Raw genomic sequence first — 19,809 nt, 5'->3', positions numbered from 1 at the left:
GCAGTTGGAATGGCTATCATCAAGAAAACAAACAAGTCAGATGCTGGTGACTCACCTCTGTAATCTTAGCTACTTAGAAGGCTGAGATCGGGAAGATCATGGTTCAAGGCCAGCCCTGGCAAATAGTTCATGAGACCCCCCCATCTCCAAGGTAACTTGAGAAAAATGGACTAGAGGTGTGACTCAAGTTGTAGAGCACCTGATTTACAAGTGGGAAGCCCTGAGTTCAAACCCTGGTCCCACCAAAAAGAAAAGGCAAAAAAACTAAAAGTACGACTATCACATGATCCTGCAATAACACTCCCAGATATGCACCCAAAGGAATCAGTCAATAAAGATAGCTATATTCACAATAGTCCATATTCAAGGAAAGAACTAACTATTGTTAAGATGACAATTCTTGTCAACCTGATCTATATATTCAGTGCCCAGTATCAATCAAAATCTCTCAAACTACTTTTTAGATATTGACAAAGTGAATCTAAAGTTCAGCTATAAAAGTAAAAGACTCAGAAAAAGTGAACACAGTATTGGAAAAGAAGAACAAAGCAGGAGAACCAGCAGTATGTGATGTGTGTTTAATATTATTATGAAGCCATAAGAACAAGACAGTATAGTATTATTGAAAGAAAAGACAATATATCAAGGGAACAGAAAAAAGAACCCTAAAAACAGACAACTGTGCAAAAACGCAAAGACAATCCAGTGGGAAAAACAATCATTTTTCACCAAATGGTGTTAGGAAAACTAGAAGTCTATATTTTAAAAACAAAATGGACACAAATATCACAACTTCAAAAACTTAATTCAAAGTAAACTATATACCTAAAAGTAAAACACAAAGGTGTAAAACGTCCAGAATATTAACCTAGATGGCCTTGGGTTTGCCAATGAGCTTTTAGGTACAACGAAAGTATGATACATAAAAAATTGAAAAGCTGGAATTTATTAAAATTAAAAACCTCTGTCTTATAAGAGACACTGTCAAGACAATGAAAATACAAGGCACAGACTAAAAGGAAATATCTGTAAATCATCTATCTGATAATTTATATCCAAAATATAAAAATAACACAATAATAAAAACAAACAATCCAATTTAAAAAGTAATCAAAAGATCTGAACACTTTACCAAGTGGTGAAGTACCAATTTGCATATGAAAATATATTCAATACCATATGTCTTTAGGAAATTTCAAATTAAAGTAAGATGTCACTGCACAACTAGTGAATGGTTAAAAAAAAAGGATATGTAACTATAGGAACTCGTTCATTGTTGGTCAGAATGCAAAGGAATACAGCCACTTTGGATGACAGCTTGGCAGTTTCCTACGAAACTAAGCAGTCTCAGCAGACAAATCAACAATCGTGCTCCTAGGTATTTACCCAAATGAATGTTTTCTTCAATGAAAAGAAATAAGCCAACATACCACAAAAAAATATAGAAAGAGAAAAGAATCATAAGTAAATGCATATTACTAATTGAAAAATGACAATCTGAAAATCTCTGTACTATAGTGATTGCAACTACATGATAATCTGGGAAAAGCATAAAAAGCAAAGATCTGTGGATGTCAGAGATTATGAGAGGGAGGTGATGGACGATGGTGCACAGAAGATTTTTAGAGACTGAAATTATTCTCCATGATGCTGTAATGGTGGAATCATTCTACTTCTAGTTATACATTAAAGAAAAGTAAACACAGATGTCCGCAAAAAAAGCATATAAAGGGATTTAGACAGCAGTCTTATTCATCATAGCTAAAACCTAGAAAGAGTTCAAAGGTTACCAACAGGACAGTGAATAAGCAATGTGACAATGAAATACAATTCCACAATAACATTGAATGTGTCACTAAAAACATGCAAAATTCTTGGGTGAATCTAACAAACATACTGAGAAAACAAAGATAGTATGAAAGAATATATGTATTATTCCACTTAGATGGAATTTTAGAACTGACAAAACAACTGTATAAGAATCAAGTCACTGCTTTCATGGGTAGAGACTCAAGGAGCATTATACAATGAAAGAATTGTTAATCAAGTGTGGCGGCACACAACTGTATACCCAGCTAAGTGGGAGCCAGAAGCAGAAAGATCAGGAGTTCAAGGCCAGCCTGGGCAAAGTTGGTGAGACTTTATTTCAAAAAAGAAGATGCAAGGGGCTGATGAAGTGACTCAAGTACTAAAGTACCTGCCAAGCAAGAATGAAGATCTGAGTTCAAATCCCAGTATCAACACAAAAAAATAAGATGCAAACAAAAGAATGGGAGACATGGCTCAAGGGTTGAGAATTTGCCTAGCATGTACAGGGCCCTGGGTTTAAATCCAAGTACCACAAAAAAAGTTGGAAAAATTTATGATGGATTGGCATGGTAGTTAAAATGCATACATTTTTCTCAGAATCATTAAATTGTATCCTAAAGTGTCTGCTTTTTACTGTATATGAACTAAACCTCAATAAATCTAATCAATAAAAATGGTACAATGTACCCCTACCCAGCACAAAAATAAAAAAATTAAAAATTTTAAAAATGATACACATTCTTTTGTATCCATCAGGATTCAATCATACAAATAGTTAGAAAATTTATTGGTTTTCACAATAAAGTTTAGAGTAGCCTGTGCTTTACAAATAGTTGACTCTGTAAGTCAACAAATGCACTTAACAAAGCATCACTTTCCGTGGCTTTTTTCTTCCATCTCTGGTGTTTCTCTCATCCTAAGGCTGGTTTCCCACATGGTGACAGATGACTCTCAGTAACAAACATGACTGCTTTATTTCTCTGCCCATGTTCAGTAGATGAGGGAGACTGACTCCCTGATTCCTCTGAGGACAGGAAAAAACATGCATTGGTATGACTTGAAATTCATGCTGTTCCTACCTACCACTGATGTAATTGTTTTGGTCACCTCGGATTCATTAGTATGTCCACACAGAGCAGAATATGAGATTGGCACCCTCCGTCACCTGGGCTTCATGAAAGAAAGTGACTTTAAACAACACTGGCTTTGTTTGTGAGGAAGAAGAAATAAATAGATGTAAATACAACATAAACCTCAAACCTCAATGCTGGTTCCTTCACTACAAAATACCATCCATACAATTTTAACTGCCTTGGAGCACTTCATTGTGTATGCATAATATTTCATCAAACCTTCCTACTGAGAAGAATGAAATGTTATCATTTGCTGGTAAATGGATGGAATTGGAGAACATCATTCTGAATGAGGTTAGCCTGGCCCAAAAGACCAAAAATCGTATGTTCTCCCTCATATGTGGACATTAGATCAAGGGCAAACACAACAGGGGATTGGACTTTGAGCACATGATAAAAGCGAGAGCACACAAGGGAGGGGTGAGGATAGGTAAGACACCTAAAAAACTAGCTAGCATTTGTTGCCCTCAATGCAGAGAAACTAAAGCAAATACTTTAAAGCAACTGAGGCCAATAGGAGAAGGGGACCAGGAACTAGAGAAAAGGTGAGATCAAAAAGAATTAACCTAGAAGGTAACACACATGCACAGGAAATTAATGTGAGTCAACTCCCTGTATAGCTATCCTTATCTCAACCAGCAAAAACCCTTGTTCCTTCCTATTATTGCTTATACTCTCTCTTCAACAAAATTAGAGATAAGGGCAAAATAGTTTCTGCTGGGTAGCGAGGTGATGAGGGGGTAAGGGGGGAGAAATGACCCAAACATTGTATGCACATATGAATATAAAAAAAAAACCTTCATACTGAACAGTTGCTTGATGTAACTGAATTGCGCCTCATTTCTTCTGTCCTTGAGTAATAGGGCTCATCTCCAACCAAGTGCAAACTATTGATGATTCCTTGTACATAGAGACAGAAATGTAATCCATGATTCAGAACTACATCAAATGGTTGGGTTGTCAGATGTCAGCAGACTTCCACCTTTGGAGAAATCATCCAGGTTGAATACTTTTACTTCGGTAGGAAACATATTTTCCCCAGTAATGGACATTCCACACTTTCTTCCTCCTCTTCCATTTACTAAATGGCAGACTGGCCTAAAGAATTAGAACCATTTGTAGATTTATTTGCTTATAGTTTCTTTATTTTTAATAACAACCATTAAAAGCAACGATGAAGCATAAAATTCTAACAGATATTTCATATATAGACATACACATCTGCCAAATACACCAACACAAAAACACACTTTCTTCACATTGTTCTGTATGTAGCCTATCTTAATCTTTTACCCTAAAGGAGACGTTTATCTAAATATTAAGCATGCATTTAAAGACCCATCTTCCAAAACAGTAAATTCAAAACAGTATTTGTTTGCACATACCTAAGAGTAAAAAAAAAATCAGTATATGCACATTTATGTTGAACATTTATTTAAGGAACAATACATATTATGCCCATGAATAGAAAATAAATTGCATTTTAAAATGCTTGCGACATGCAATGGCTTGGTCCTAAAATCCTAACTATTTGAAAGGTGGAGCTCAGAAGAATCATGGTTAGAAGCCAGCCTGGGCAAAGAGTTCACAAGACCCCATCTCAACCAATGGAAGCTGGATGGGGTGGCTCACATGTCATCACAGCTGTGTGGGAAGCATAAATGAGAGGATTGCGACCCAGGCTGATCCAGGCATAAAGCAAGACCCTATCTCAAAAATAACCAAAGCAAAAAGGATTGGGAGTGTGGCAGAAGGGGCACAGTGCCTGCCTCCTCAAGCACAAAGCCCTGAGTTCAACCCCAAGTACTGCTTAAAAAAATTAAAAAGCTGTATTTACGCTCTCTTTAAAAGTTATTATTTTTTTCCGAAAAGCAGGAAAATGGATGGAATTGGAGATCATCATGCTGAGTGAGATAAGCCAAGCTCAAAAAGCTAAGTATCACTTTTTCTCACTCGTTTGTGGAACCTAGACCTAAAATGACAACAATGAATATGATGGGACATGAAAACATTTGGGGGACTCTCTGGGGGAGATAAACAGGAGAGGTAGAGGAAAGGAAAAGGTACCAAGAGGTGAAGAGGATGGAATCATGCTGCATATATACATTGAAGAGGGCATAATGAAATTCACCAAACACTGTTCGAAAGAGGGAGAAGAGGAAGACTGAGAATGGTAACACACGCCGCACACTGTATACGTGTACGGAATCACCACAGTGAAATCCCCTCATGTTATTAATGTATGATAAATCAAAAATTTTAAAATGAAGAAACAAAACCAAACAAATGGAAGTTTGTTGTGTTTCATTATTTTGCAGAAGCTTAAGTCAAATCTGTAATAAAATTAAAAAGTGGTTTCAGCTGTATAGTGCTGATAATAAGCCACCTAAAAGCTCAGTGGATTAAAGCAATAATTTATGATTTCTCACAATCCTGTTGATTAGCACTCAGATGAGTGGTTCTTTTTCTTGTTTTTTTTTTTTTTAATTGTTGTGGGAAAGTCATATGAGTAAAGTTGCGACGTGAAAAAACCACATGAAGTCCATTTTGCACGACGACAGAGCTGAACGGCTGTGCAAGGTTGAAGATACCTGCTTTCGGGATCTTCAGGTCCCCAGCTCATCAACCTCATATAGAGCATCATCCTCCAAACATCCCTGTAGATGGAGCTGGGCTGCGTCCTTCCTATGCTTCCAGTCCACACTACAGCCAAAGACTGAATGGCAGTGCCCACCGCCACATGTGGAGGAGGCAGTGAGGGGACAAACACCCGCTGAGATGACCCACTTGCCCTCACCCTAAGGCCCAGCGCCTACTGCACACAGCTCCCTGTCCAAAAGAGCCTCGAAGAAGCCACCTGAGGTCTGCTTAGAGGTCAGCGAGCTCGGGCTCCCTGCCGCCCCCTACTGGGAGTCTCCCTCCCTTGAACCCAGCTGGCCCAGTCCTACAGGCTGCTCCCCCACTGTTCCTTCCTTCCACCCAGCACACCGCCCAACCCAACCTCTGCCAACGAGAAATGGTCCAAGTCAATTCGCTGAAAGATGAGCTGGAAAAGTGGCCCAAGGTGCCTGTAATACAGCTGGGGCACGCTTTCCATGGGGTGCAATCGCTGTCCCAGGATCTGGTCTGCAAGAAACAGCTGAAGGACTGCAAGGAAGTCAGGTCAAGTATTTTCTAAGCATGTCTGGGACCAAAAGTTCCTAACACATCCCTCCCAAGGACTGGACTTTGGGATGCTTGGCAAAGTCCCTCTCAAACTGGCAGGCTGATCAGTCAGTTTGTCCCACCCTTCAGAAAGATTAATAACACTGCACTCAAATGAATGGTTCTTAATTTGATACTGCTCTTAAAACACAGACCTGTTACATAGATCTTGATTTAGTGGTGCTCTAGGGAAAATCAAAGAAAGGCACTAAAACACATTCAGAAAAGGTCACACTAAGGAGTGGTCACATAGGAGAGAGGGAGGGTAAAGGAAGGAAGTAAAGAAGGTGAATATGGTTGATGTACTTCTATACAAGAATGAATTTTTAAACCTGTTGAAATCACCATTAGAAGGGACTAAGGTGGAAAGAAGAAAAATAAAGAAGATGAACCAGTTCGGGTTATAATGCCTATATACATGGAAATGTCACAAGGAAACTTCTTACAGAGCTATCTTAAACAAACAAAAATGTCATTTTTTTTTTCTTTTACACAATCAGAGAACTGGATGGCAAAACAGATCCTGTCTGGGGAAGGATGTGTGGAAAGGGTGTGGGAGTGTGAATACAGAGGAAACATTACGTGCTTGTGTATGTAAGTGGAAAGATGAGACCTGTTGAAACTATTCTAGGAATGGGGGTGGGGGGATAAATGAGACAAATAGAGGAAGTGATTCAGCTATGATACATTTGGTACATTGTAAGAACTTTTGAAAATGCCACAATGTACCCCCAGCACAACAATATAAATAAATAAATACTAAGAGTGCTATCATTATTGATTATAATTATCACCCTAAAACAATGAATTATAGGCTTTATTATAAATATGATGTATTTTACTTTGCTATTTAAAACAATGGCAAAAACTTTTTTTTCAGGAGAAGCAAGTAGATTCTCTGCTTTATTGGACAAGACTCAAATTTTAAAGCATTAAGTAAAGAACAGAAAAAGAAACAGGACGGTTGGTGATGATGGATTAAAAAAAATGTGGGACACACAGGCAGCTTGGCTGGGCAATGCATATTTTGAGAAAGAGTTACAGAAAGGAAGTCTTAAGACAGCATACTAGGACAGTGGCGATGCCACCAAATGCCCTCCCCAGAGACACTGGTAGCTTTGCATTTATGTCCAGCCTTTCATGAGGCAGGAGTCAGGTACAAGGAACAAAATTCATGAAAAAAAAAAAAGAATGGATTAAAACATGGCTTCCTTTCATACTTTATTTTTAAAAAACACACATTGCTTTGGTGTTGCAGGAGGGCTCAGACAGAGACTGAAAGGTCACCAAAGCTTTCGGGAAGTAAGTTTATTAAGCAAGTCGGCAGCAGCTCAGCAGACTCGAGTGCAAAGACTGAGCCCCAAGAACAAAGGTTTTCCTTATATACCATTTAGAGCAGATTACAGAAATGAGGGGGTACATCTTGTCCCATACATAGTCACATGTTATTTCATTGGCTGTGTTAACCTCTGTGCGAGGTGACCTTTCTCTGGCCTCCAGGTAACATTCCCCAACTCCGGTTTTCCTTTGTTTCACTATAGCACTCATTAATTTCTCTTCCCCCTTCTGTCTTCCTGCCACATTCCCCTCTTTGATGCTCAGACCCACTTCTGGGTCAAACAGCATCATCCTGATAAATACCACAGTACCATAGGATTAGGCAGGGTGATATCAGGCATGTTTTTAAGACAAGGAACGTTGTTCCTATTAAGGTCTTGAACCCACTGAGGGTTGAGAACCAGCCCCCAAATAGATCACTGGAGCTCCATCTCTTCCAGGTCTGCACAGGGACATGGGCAAGCTTTTTTGTATTGTCATTAATCTGTAAACAGTAGTTACTCAGATTGAGATTATCTTAGGCTATTGTAAATTTAGGGAAGTTAGCAAGCAGGTGAGGTTAGGGCTCCATGTGATTGGGAGCCCCCACCACTGACTCTCCTGAATAGCATCATTGTTAAACTTTTGTCCCAAGTAGTCCAAGTCCCCTACAAGGGTGAAGAATTGGCCTTTTGGACAGGAGATTCAGTAATTCCCAATAATAGAGGTTTTTAAGAGCAAAAAGCTCTCCCTGAGGTTAGGGAAAGTAGTTTGATTAAAGGGCTCTTGTGGTTTCAGCTTGTTTGGCTCCCTTGGCCAATGGTCTCTCATATTTGTTCCTCCATAAACAAAACACTAAGTTACATTTTTTTAACTGAAATGGGAAACTCACTTTGTATCTCCTCATACAAGGTGTGAAAGTCCTGGCGTAAGGAGCTCTCATGAGTGATCATGATGAGTTGAAAATGCAGCAAAGTACTGGACTTTGTTTCCTTTTTATAGATTAAAATGACAAACCACTTTTCCAACTTTCCAGCCTGTTTCACTGAGGTTGCAAATAATGAAATTTACAGGGTTACAGGCTCCAAGAGTGCAATCAGGGGTTGTTTCCTTTTTGTAAAAGAGTAGAAGTTCCATGTGAGGTACAGACCTGGCCTTTAAGCCAAGTTATCTTTTACAACCCCAATAAGGGCAGTAGAGTTGTTTATAGTACACAACCAGATGTCTCATTGTCATTTTCTAGGCATTTGTGCTTGTCATTTATTTATAGGTCCTTTCCCAGACTAGCCCCTCACAGTTGCCCTAAAGGCTGGTGTTTTTGTTGAGGTCATTAACCCAGATGTGGTTAACGAGCTTCCCAGTGCTGATGAAACTTCGGACTTGTAGCCATTGCTCCTGAGGGTGACAGATGGAGTTAAAACAGATATACTGACCATTATGAAAGCACACTGCGTAGGTGGTATGGTTGTGGCTGCATGACCCATCAAAGGTGCCTGCACAAGAATGATAAGTATGGAAAACCAGAGTTTTGGAAACAACACTTCCACTCAGGTAGTGCACATACATGAGTCACAGTCCAAAGCCTGGGAGTCCCCAGATAGAGAGCTGACCAAGATTAGCAAGAAGAATACATGGAATGGACTCATCCTTAAATGTGAGATGGGCAACTCCTCAAGCTTCTGCCATGTGTAGACTAGTTAGCTTCCAGACTGACTAGAGCAGGGCTGATGTCTCATCATCCATGGTCTCCTGTCATCTCCCGGGAAGCAGGGTCCTGTCAGGGAAAGGCACAGGCATTGTATGGTGAGACTGGGTCAGGGATGCACTCACATTTGAGGGTCGCTGGCTCCACTTGGCTGTGGTAGATCCAGGGAGCAATCTCTGTTACTCTAACTGTAGTGGGGGTGGACAAAACAACAACAAAAGGGCCCCTCCAGTGCGGCTTTATGGTTGAACATTCCATTTCTTTACCCAAACAGCATCTCCTGGTTTATAAGGATGCCTGGGAGTTGTTAGGCTAACTCAGTATCTCTCTCTTACCCAGTCATTGATTTTTGAGAAAGTCAATGGAGGGCCTATATTGTTGTCTCAAGGTGAGGTCATCTGTTTTCTTAAGGTCCCCTTGCAGGCCCTTGACTAAAGGGGGTAGACGACCAAAAAAAAATTTTAAAGGGGAGAGACCCATCCATTTGGTTTGGTGGAACTTGACCTAATCCTGAGCAAGGCTATGGTCAGTAACTGATCCCATTGTAGATGGATCTCCTGGCATACTTTTTTAATTGTAATTTTAGAGTCCTGTTTTTGTTTTACTTTCCCTGAACTTTGGAGCATTAGGCTGTATGTAGCTTTTAAATTACTTTTAATCTTTTAGCCATTAACTGTACCACCTCAGTCACAAAGGCCAGCCCACTCTATGACCCAATAGACACAGGTATTTCAAATCGAGGGATGATTTTAGTTAACAGGCACCTAGTCACTTCTTGGGCTTTCTCAGTCTGAGTGGGGAAGGCTTTGATCCATCCTGAGAAGGTGTACTTTAGTCTTAAACCAGGCCTGTTCTTGTGAAGTATACCGTGGGTCTCAATTAGATAAGGGGCAAGGAACCAAGGCAGCTGCCAGTGAGGCTGAGGTTTGTCCTCCTGTGAGGGCTGTTATTTGGCTTTCCTAAGCAGCCTTTCAGTTTCCCCAAACAGCTGTTGTCTCCCCTTCTGTTGCCCTTGGCACTGCATGACCACAACTCACTTAGGGACCCATACAGCTTTTAGTAATTTTAGAATTTTTTGTCCATATTTAATACTTTTTCTCCCAAGTTAGAAGTCCTGACTGGCAGTGGTTGTGTTTTTAATGACAGCATCCAAAGTCACTACTGCCTATCTGGCAAAACATGTGTCTTTTCAGACAAAGCTGTTGCCATCCATGAAATATTCAATGTCTAGATAATGAATGGGCTGGTTGGTCAAGCCTGGCTGGCTGGAGAATACCTCATCAATAATCTCTAAACAGCCATGCTCCAGTGGGCCTAAATTAATCTGTCATAGGGTGGCTGGGTTTAGAGTCTTAACAACCTCTAGACAGACACACAGGTTTTCATAGAACATGTTTTAATATTTGACTATTTGGGAGTTTGTTAACCATTAATTTTCTTTATATTTTATGAGAATCAAAACAGAGTGGGGAACGCAGACTGTTGAGTTCTTGTCTCAAAGTAAGCTTGTCTACTTCAGCCACTATGAGGGTACACAGGCAGGGTGGCCAGCCTCAGGAAACTGTATCAAGTTGCTTTGATAAATAGGCCACAGGGCAGTGCCAGGAACCTGGCAGCTGGGTCAAGACTCCTACAGCTCCCAGACTCTCATGTACATATAGGAAGAAGGGCTTCATCATATCTAGCAAGCCCAGAGCAGGGGCGTTTGTGAGTGCCCTCTTAATTTTTTAAAGGCCTTTTTGTTTGTTTGTTTCTCTCTCCACAAGATGGGTTCCCATTCTCCCCACTTTGTGGTATTATAAAGGGGTTTTGCCAAGACAGAGTAATTGGGGATCCAGATCTGGCAGAAACCTGTAGCTCTTAGAAATTTTCTGATTTGTACAGTGGCACATAAGCAGGGTAGGAAATCCTTGGGGTCCCCCACTAATATGGGTTTCTCTGGCTTTTTACATTTTTCCCTGTACTTGGAAGCTGCTGCCACCCTGGCTACCATAACCCTACATGCTTTTCCTAGGCAGGGCTTTAGCTACGTGGGCTGACTGAGGACTGCATCTTGCCAGCAGTCAATTCCTCTATAACCACTTTTAAAACTCTGTTGACTATGACCTTATCTAATGACCTCTCTGAGGGCCATCCTACACCAAAAGTAAGCCAGTCTATTTCACAGAAGATTCTAAACTTGCCAGGAGTCAGCTTGACCCTGTAATCTCCATTAAATCCCCTCTTAAAGTTCTAGAGGGGATATTCTTAATCTGACATCCTCCCATTCCTCTCGTTTGCCAGACATCTAGACAGAGACAAAGATAGAAGGATGAGGGCTGTGGAGAGGAGGTAAGGGGTCGGATTCTCCAGCACACAGGAGAAAACAAATAACACTACTCACTTCATCCATCTCTGGCCACCCCCCTCTCAGGGATTAAGGCATCTGTTGGCTGTAGTGAGTCTGTATAAACTCTGGGCCGGAGGTCCTGTTAGGGTTTATCCTAGACCATATGAGTTCACCACGGACCTGCAGATCTGGACTCCACACTTGTTTTGTGACCAGGATACCTTCTCAGGCTCACAGTTTCACACACTCTCACATAGCAAAGTACTTCCACCCCACTCCCTGAACCTGAAAGACACAGTCTTATCCACCCCCCCAAAAAGTGGTTACTATGGTGCCTTTCGAGAGTTAATCATACTCCCCTTTTACCTCCTGAGGCAGGCCTGGATTTGAACCCAAGTTCTTACCAGTTGGATGAGCGGGATTCCCAGGTTGGTTCCCAAACCTTTCCAGGTTCCTTTGTGCAACCAGAACTTGCCTCCTCAGCTCACCAGGAGAGAGGCTCCCTTCCCCGGATCAACACAGTCTGGTAGTGCCTGGGAAGGGCTGTGCCCGCCAAGCAGGTCAGGGACTCTGAGCTGGCAACAAAGAGGTGAAAACACTACCCTCCAAACTTGGATCAGCCCCCAGAAATATTGTAGGAGTGCTCAGACAGAGTCTGAGAGGGCACCAAAGCTTTCGGGAAGCAGGTTTATTAAGCAAGCCAGCAGCAGCTCAGAGGACTTGAGTCCAAAGGCTGAGCCCCAAGACAAAGGGAGCTTTCCTTATATACCATTTACAGCAGGCTTCAGAAATGTGGGGGATGCAGCTTGTTCCATACATAATCACATGTTATTTTATTGGCTGTTTTAACCTCTGTGGCAAGATGACCTTTCTCTGGTCTCCAGGTAACATTCCTTAACTCCGGTTTTCCTTTGTTTCACTGTAGCACTCAATAATCTTTCTTCCTGCTCCCTGTCTTTCTGCCACATTGGAAATAAAGGTACAATTCGGCCCTATGTGCAGCTACGAGCCATTAAAATGTTTAGATTTTCTAATCAGATGTTGGGATCTGGACGGAATTTTGGACACACCAGAAACGGGCCATTTCTAAGCTACATTTCTGCCTTACATCAAGTCCTCCCAGTGTGGCTTCTGGTTCCTACACTCACCATCATGGAAGGCTGGAATCAAAGAGATGTGTTCAACCTCTTAGACAAAAAAGCATTGCTGTCCCAAATGAAAAAGCAGTCTTAATCCAGGTCCCAGCATTTGGGAGGCTAAAGCAGGAGCACCCCATGTTCAAGGTCAGCTGGGGGTACAGGGCAAGAGACCCAGCCTAAAACAAAAACAAAACCAAAACACAAGTAGTAGTAAATGTTGGAAAACATTTCCAATTTCTTGAATCTTTGGAAAAGTCCCACAAAGAGGTCATGTTCCCCACTATGATAATTTTTTTAAATTAATTCCCCTTCTCCAGGTATTGGAGTTCACTGCCACTTCTGTCATCAAACCTATAAAACACCCATCTTTATGGTAGAAAGCTAGGGTTGGACACAACACTTCTATCTGCAGCCTTATTGTCTCCCCAAGAAAAAAATGAAGCCACTTTAGGCATCAAAAGGAAGAAAATCCCAGGATGTCTGAGCAACTCCACCTGCAAGGGCCTCATTTCCAAAGTGAATTCTGAAAACATGACCAAGAAGAAAACGCACCCAACACCATGTTTCTTTTTTGTTTTGTTTTGTTTTGTTTTGCTTGTTGCTTTAAGTGCCTGCAACTTATGCTTATTTGCAAAACTTGACCCCCCAGGATCAATTTCTATAAAGGACACCATGACTTGAGAATGTCACCCACATTTTGCAAAAGCAAGATTCCCAGTTAAATTAAAACATTAAACTTGGGAGTTGTTCCTGGACAGGCAGGAGACTCAAGTTCATGACCAGTTGGGTTCTTTTTCTGTCCAGACCAGATGACTGCAAACTGTTGGGATTGCTTCAAGACCATCCTGGGGGACATGGCCAGTGTAAGATGCTATTCTTATGGGTGACATTAACCATACTCCCAGGTCTGGTCATCCTGGACCACTGAGCACCTGAGATCCCACACCCCACATAGAGCCAATTCAAGGACTTTATGTTTTGCAAGTCTTCTGAACTCAGAGAAAAAGGACTGTTTTCCATGTCTTTTTTTTCCTCTTTCTTCTCTTGGTGTCCAGGATCATGGACACTCTTTGGGGTTCAAGGCTACTCTGGTTGGGGGCCCTAAGGCTCAAACCCTATGTCCCTAGAGGAAGCCCCCCATCCCTTATTCTGAAGAAGCCTCTGTGGCTGTTGTCCCCCAGGGAGAACAGCACATGGTTGGAGTCTAAGCCCAACTTGCCTTTGTCATAGTCCTCTGTTTCTTCATAGCAGAATTTTAAAATTGTATAATTAGACATGATTCATGATATACTCATATTAGAAAGTGAGTTTATTTCATAATACTGAATCTGTTTGGCAGTGCAAAGTTTATTTCTTCTTCACTAATTTGATTAGAAAGCTCCTGTTTCATTCTCCTATAATAATTGCTCTAATGTTTTTTATCTGTGTTCAAAGTCATTAATATCTCAAAAGTTTTTAACGCATCTTTTCTATCTTGTTTCATTTCCTGAGTTTTAAGGAAACTCAGGCTCGGTAGCACTCCTGGCTTTCTCCTACAAGAACACCTGCTGGTGGCACTCACCACACTGGCCGTGGAGCCAAAGAGGCACGGGGGACTGATGCAGGTGGCCGGCACACACCAGAACTTCTGCAGGGTGATAGGGAAAAAAGCCAGGCGGTCGCATCACCACTTGCACACATCCTCATGCAAGCTGCATACCTCCTGCAACTTTAACTGCTCTGCTTCTCCATGATCTGCATGTGCCACTTCTCCTGTCATTGGCACCACACTCCTGGCAGAAGATCTTGGCCAGCATGTGGTGGATGATGCTACTGGACCTGGGTAGTGGAGTGGTGGCCGTGGTAGCCAGCACAGACTCCTTGGCAGGGAACTTGTCAGGCCCGGAATACAGCTTGTCCTTGACCGCAGTGGCAGTAGCACAGGCATCATGCCAGGCCTTGTCCACCAGGCCCTTGATCTTGTCCACCATGCAGCTCTCCACCTGCTGCTGCTCAAAGGCCAATAGGAAGGGCAGTCACTGTAGCACGGGTCCAGGAAATTGGCCATATTGAGGAACATGTCAACATCAGGGAGCTCCTGGTACATCCTGCCCAGCTCCTTGGCAATGGCTTCCTTGGCCGTGCTGATATCCTTGGGCATCCTTGACCTTCAGTGCAGCATTGAGCAGTATGTGCAGCAGCAGCTTCACCACGCTGATGATGGGGAAGCACAACCCAGACAGCACGTTGGCCACCTGGCAGAAGGGCTGCAGCAGCTCTACCAGGCCCTCCACAGTGATCCACTCGGTAGCCTCCAGCATGAGGTTGTGGCTGTTGGTGTCCTACAGTAGAATACTGATAATGGCCACCTGCTTCTCCTAGAGCCTGAGCAGCATGGCCAGGCAGCTGGCCCAAGTGGGCACACGGTCACTCAGCAGCATGGTGGGGCAGCCTGGTGCTGCTTCTGCTTGTTCTACATGCTGTAGGAGGCTATGGGTGACTGCTGGAAGTACTCCAGCAGCCTGTGACAGCATGACAGCAGCCCGACAAGCTTGGGCAGCCACAGTTCTTGCTGAATGGTTGCATTGAACGCATGGCCTAGACACTGCATGTGCAAGGGGACGTCCAGCAACGAACAGGCCTATGTCAGGTCCCTGCCATCCTCCGTGGTGGCCCTGAACACCTTGGCATGGAGGCTCCACTTTATGAATGCCTCCTAGAGGACAAGGGTGACAGACTGCCATGTTGTCTTCGGGGACCTCAAACATCTTCAGGCACCACGAGGCCAGCAACAGATCACCTGACAGGCCAGCGGCCAAGAATTGCACTGCCAGCGTCACATAGCCCAGCTTCTGGTTCAGGCTGGCCCTCATGTCAGTAGACATGGCACACCACGAGGCCTTGTTCATCTCCTTGAGGACACTATCCCACAGACCTGTCAGGCAAGACCTTGAAGCAGAAGTGGTGGCCAGGCAGGCATAAGAGGGCTTGGCCATCATCAGCAGGGCTTGGAACATGGGCTGGGCCACCATGGACGCTGGCAGCAGCCCACCACAGATGAAAGCCAACGCAGCAGCCACCAGCTCCTACTGTTGCTTGGGACTCCAGGGCATCACCAGAAGGGGGTGGTGGTGGCAGTGGTGGTGGTGGCTGTGGGACAAGGTCACTTCAGGCTTGAGCTTGGAGAAGGTGGTGGTGAGGCCTCAGGCATCTGCATTGTGATGCTGTTGACATACTCACAGAAATTGTTGGAGTGGTTCTTCTCCAGATGAAAAACAGGTTGGACATGTGTGCCATGCAGATGTGACAGTAAATCTTCCTCCATTGCAGGATGCAGCCATCGGCATTGGTGTCAAAGCTGAAGTACTTTCACATCCTGCCCTTGGCACATGGGTGGGCCACCAGTTTCAGGTGGCTCAGTGCGCCATCCAGGCCTTTGGCCTCCCTGGCCTTCCCATGTGCCCACCGCACACATGCACACAGCCACTCATGCGAGGGGACCTGCTGGCTCCAAGAAGCCCCAAGGCACCGCCACCCTGACCACATAGACGCACAGGGCTGGCAGCACCATGAACAAAGAAGACATAGCCTCTGCCCCCCTAGCAAAAACTCTAGTAAAAAAAAAATACAAACCATTTTGACTGATAAACCATACAAATGTTGCACCATAAAACTGAGTCAAAGAATAAAATCAGACTCTCTGAGAGATATGTATCTATGTAAATTTGCCAAGAGTGACTGATTCTAATTTTCTAATTCAAATGTCTAATATGCAACCTTTAATTTTCTTTTGTTATATACTTTGATGGCAAATTTCACCAGAGGACCAAACAGAGAATGAAAGGAAGCCGAAGGAGATTACTGGACCAAAGCTGAAACTTACTGTTCATGGATGCATACTTTATTCTTACTGGTACCTAACATGATTTTTATTAAAATTAATAAATCTGACAGAAAAATTGAAAGAGGTGGCTGGGATTACTTTGCCTATGAGCAACTTATAAGAAGAAACACCCTAAAGAATACAATGACTGCACTGAGAAATATAAGAGGGCTTCAACAGCAGATATGATTAAGCAGGAGAGAGAATTGTAAACTAGATGACAGATCAATTGAACCAAAAAGAAAAAAAAGAGTGAATAAAGCCTTCAGGACTTGTGCAATACCATTATGTGAAATAATATATACGTAATGGAAACCCAGAAACATAAAGAGAAAGAGGAAGGGACAGAATGACGATTCAAAAAAATAATGGCTAAAAACTTCCCGTATTTGGAGAGGAACATAGAAATTCAAATTCATGAGGCCCCAAAGTCCCTTTGGGGAATCTGAGAGGTCTATATTACAATTAAATTGGCAAAAGTCAAATACAGAGAAAAGTTTAAAGGCAGCAGAAGGAAAGTGATTCATAACATACAAGGTAGATCCATCAAACTAAAATCAGATCTCTCAGCAGAAATCTTGTAGGTCAAGAAAGAGTAGGGTAACACATTCAAAACATTGAAAGTGAAAAACTAGCTAATCAAGAATATCATACTTGGTGTAACTGACACATAGTAATTATTGAACATATTTTTATTGAGTGAATGGATAAGTGAATAAATTATCTCAATTTGCTCAAGAATGGCCAGGTAGGAGTCACAAATAAGTTACTTGTAAAAAAAGATACTGAAATAAATATTTGTTGTGAATTCTTAATGTAGATTATTATCCTTGTGGAAGAGAAAAGGACCACTGTGGGCAGAAGGACCACTTGGGCTGTGATGCAGTCTTCACAAAGGCTGCAATGGGCTTCATGGGCCTTATATCTGGTCTGCTCATTGGGGAAATGGGGCCAGGCCTTCTCAATCCAGCATCAAAGAGCTATGGGATATGAGATGCCCCTCAGCATGGAGTACTGGCATTAGGCCAGGCAACTTTCTTGATTCAAGGTCAATTACAAAGTTGTGGCAAGAATCATCAGCCTTGAGCTGTCAATGGTCCAATGCCACCAGCACATGGGGGAAGAATGTTTTAATACTGAAGGAGATAAAGGATTTATCTGAGCAGCATACCTCTATAATGAATGAAAATAGAGAAGATCTCTTTCAAGAATCTTGCCAATCAAAATCTTCTTGAAATGTTTTGAATCACAGTTACTATTCAGCAAAAGTAATGACAATATTTGTTGAGCAATCAATAATCCTATGGAATTGGATTTTCTATTCAGAATAATTTAGAAGTTTTATAAAATTTAGAGTTAGAAAAAATATACTGAATGCTTCCTGTGTAACACTGGGAACAATATATGCACATTTTGTGTCTATGTATGTAAATTTACACTCACTTTCATGGTAACTTATCAATCTTGATGGTGATACTGGATGCATGCAAGCACAATGTGTGTAATTATTTGAAAGTTACATGGCGTGGCAAAACCTTACAGGGGAGAGGAAGATAAGGAGAAGTGCCTAAAAAATTTTAGAGGAGCAATGGTGGGAATGTCAGTCATCAAACTCATGCTGGAGATTCAAATTGAGATCAAAATGAAGGGGCATTTGAATGCCAGAATGAGGAGTATTGGCTTTGTCATGTAGGACACAGGGAAAATACTTCAGGGAAAGATTAATCCTATGTTGTGGTCACCCCCACATCCAGTGCACCCATATTTAATTGGAGGTAGAGATACAGAATAACAATAGAGCAGACTACATGTGAAATTATAGCAATAATTCAGTTAAGAGATGATAAAATACTAACACTCTGTAGTGATGATAAAAATGGATATCCATGTTTATTTTCTCATTTTGATCCCTATACTAAGATGATATGCTGAAGACAAACTGAGTGAGAGGTTGCCATGAGTCCCATCCAAAATTCAGGTGCTGCAAATATGATGGTATTAAGAGGTGGGGCTGTAAGTGGTCCCAACAGGCCATCAGGGCTCTTAGTTCTTGTCCTTTGACCTTCTACCTTCTGTCCTGTGAGGACACTGCCTACCTTACCTCCAGATGATGCAGAAAGAAGGCTTTTGCCAGAAGCCAGCAACTTGCACCTGGATTTCTCAGACTCTCCAACTCTGAGAAAACAAATTTCTATTCTTTGTAAAAACAAACAAAAAGAAAGATTACTATACTTGAGAAAGTTGTGCTGCCAAATGGAGAGATAAAGACTTTCCCAAATAAATAAAAGTTGAGGAAGTTAATCACCACTACTCCTATCTTACCAAGAATACTCATAAAAGGATATTAATTAAAATGTAAAGACATATGAATGTATTAAACTCATAGGTAAAGGTAAATATATAGTCAAATCCAGAATTCTGTAACATTATGATGATGCATGAAATACTTTCAATTCCATGTGAAAGTTAAAAATAAGTATATTAAAAATAAGTATACTAAAATAACTATAAATAAGTATATTAAAAATTATATGATGTAAAGGAAAATAAGTAATAGCATCAATATCTAAAATGTGAGAAGGAGAATTAAAAGTATAGAGATTTGTATGAGATAGAATTTCAGTTATTTTCAACATAAAATAAGATATTATAGCTATGAGATATTATGTAAGTCTCATTTTAACCACACTGGAAAAAAATTCAAAGCTTACAACCACAAAATATCATCAAATCACAAAGGAAGATAGCAAGAGAGGATCAAAGAAACTTCAAAACAGGAAGCACTCAATGATTACATTAAGTATAGATAGATTAAATTCACCAATCAAAACAGTGAATGGCAGAATTATAGGGGGAAAGGGAAGAAAACAAGAGTCAAATATTTCCTGCCAACAATAGAGTCAGGTTAGTTTTAAGGATAAACATAGGATGAAACTGAAATGATGAAAAAGATATTTTATGCAAATGGCAATAAAAAGATAACAGGGGTGGCTATATGTACTCAGAAAGAAATAGAATTTAAGTCAAAAACTGTGAAAAGACACAAATAATGTCTTCATACAATGATAAAGGAGCAGTCTAGCAAGAAGATATAGCAAATGTAAATTGTTATGAATCCAATAACAGAACACCTAAACACATAGAGCAAATACCAGCAGGACTAAAAGAAGAAGTAAAGAGCAAAACGGTAATATCCTGACTGAATAGACATGTACAGGACCTTCCACTCAACAGCAACAGAATACAAATAATTCTCAGCACACTATCCTTGAGATATGATATATAGGCCACAACAGAATGTTAACACATTC

At 41.5% G+C, this 19,809-nt stretch overlaps 1 protein-coding gene across 1 annotated transcript; it reads right to left on the bottom strand.

Annotated features, from left to right (window-relative positions):
* Positions 1-1,553: 1,553 nt before the first annotated feature.
* LOC109680669 (E3 SUMO-protein ligase ZBED1-like) lies at positions 1,554-18,969 on the bottom strand. Its single transcript, XM_074076137.1, has 2 exons — positions 11,902-18,969; positions 1,554-9,237 (listed from the first exon to the last, which is right to left on the bottom strand). The coding sequence occupies exon 1, from the start codon at positions 15,645-15,647 to the stop codon at positions 14,994-14,996; it is 654 nt and encodes a 217-aa protein (XP_073932238.1). The 5' UTR covers positions 15,648-18,969; the 3' UTR covers positions 1,554-9,237; positions 11,902-14,993.
* Positions 18,970-19,809: the final 840 nt, after the last annotated feature.

The sequence above is a fragment of the Castor canadensis genome, chromosome 6 (genome assembly GCF_047511655.1).
Source record: "Castor canadensis chromosome 6, mCasCan1.hap1v2, whole genome shotgun sequence".
In the NCBI taxonomy this organism is placed as follows: Eukaryota; Metazoa; Chordata; class Mammalia; order Rodentia; family Castoridae; genus Castor; species Castor canadensis.
The sequence above is the reverse complement of the archived record's forward strand: the minus strand, read 5'-3'. Positions and strand labels throughout refer to the sequence as shown.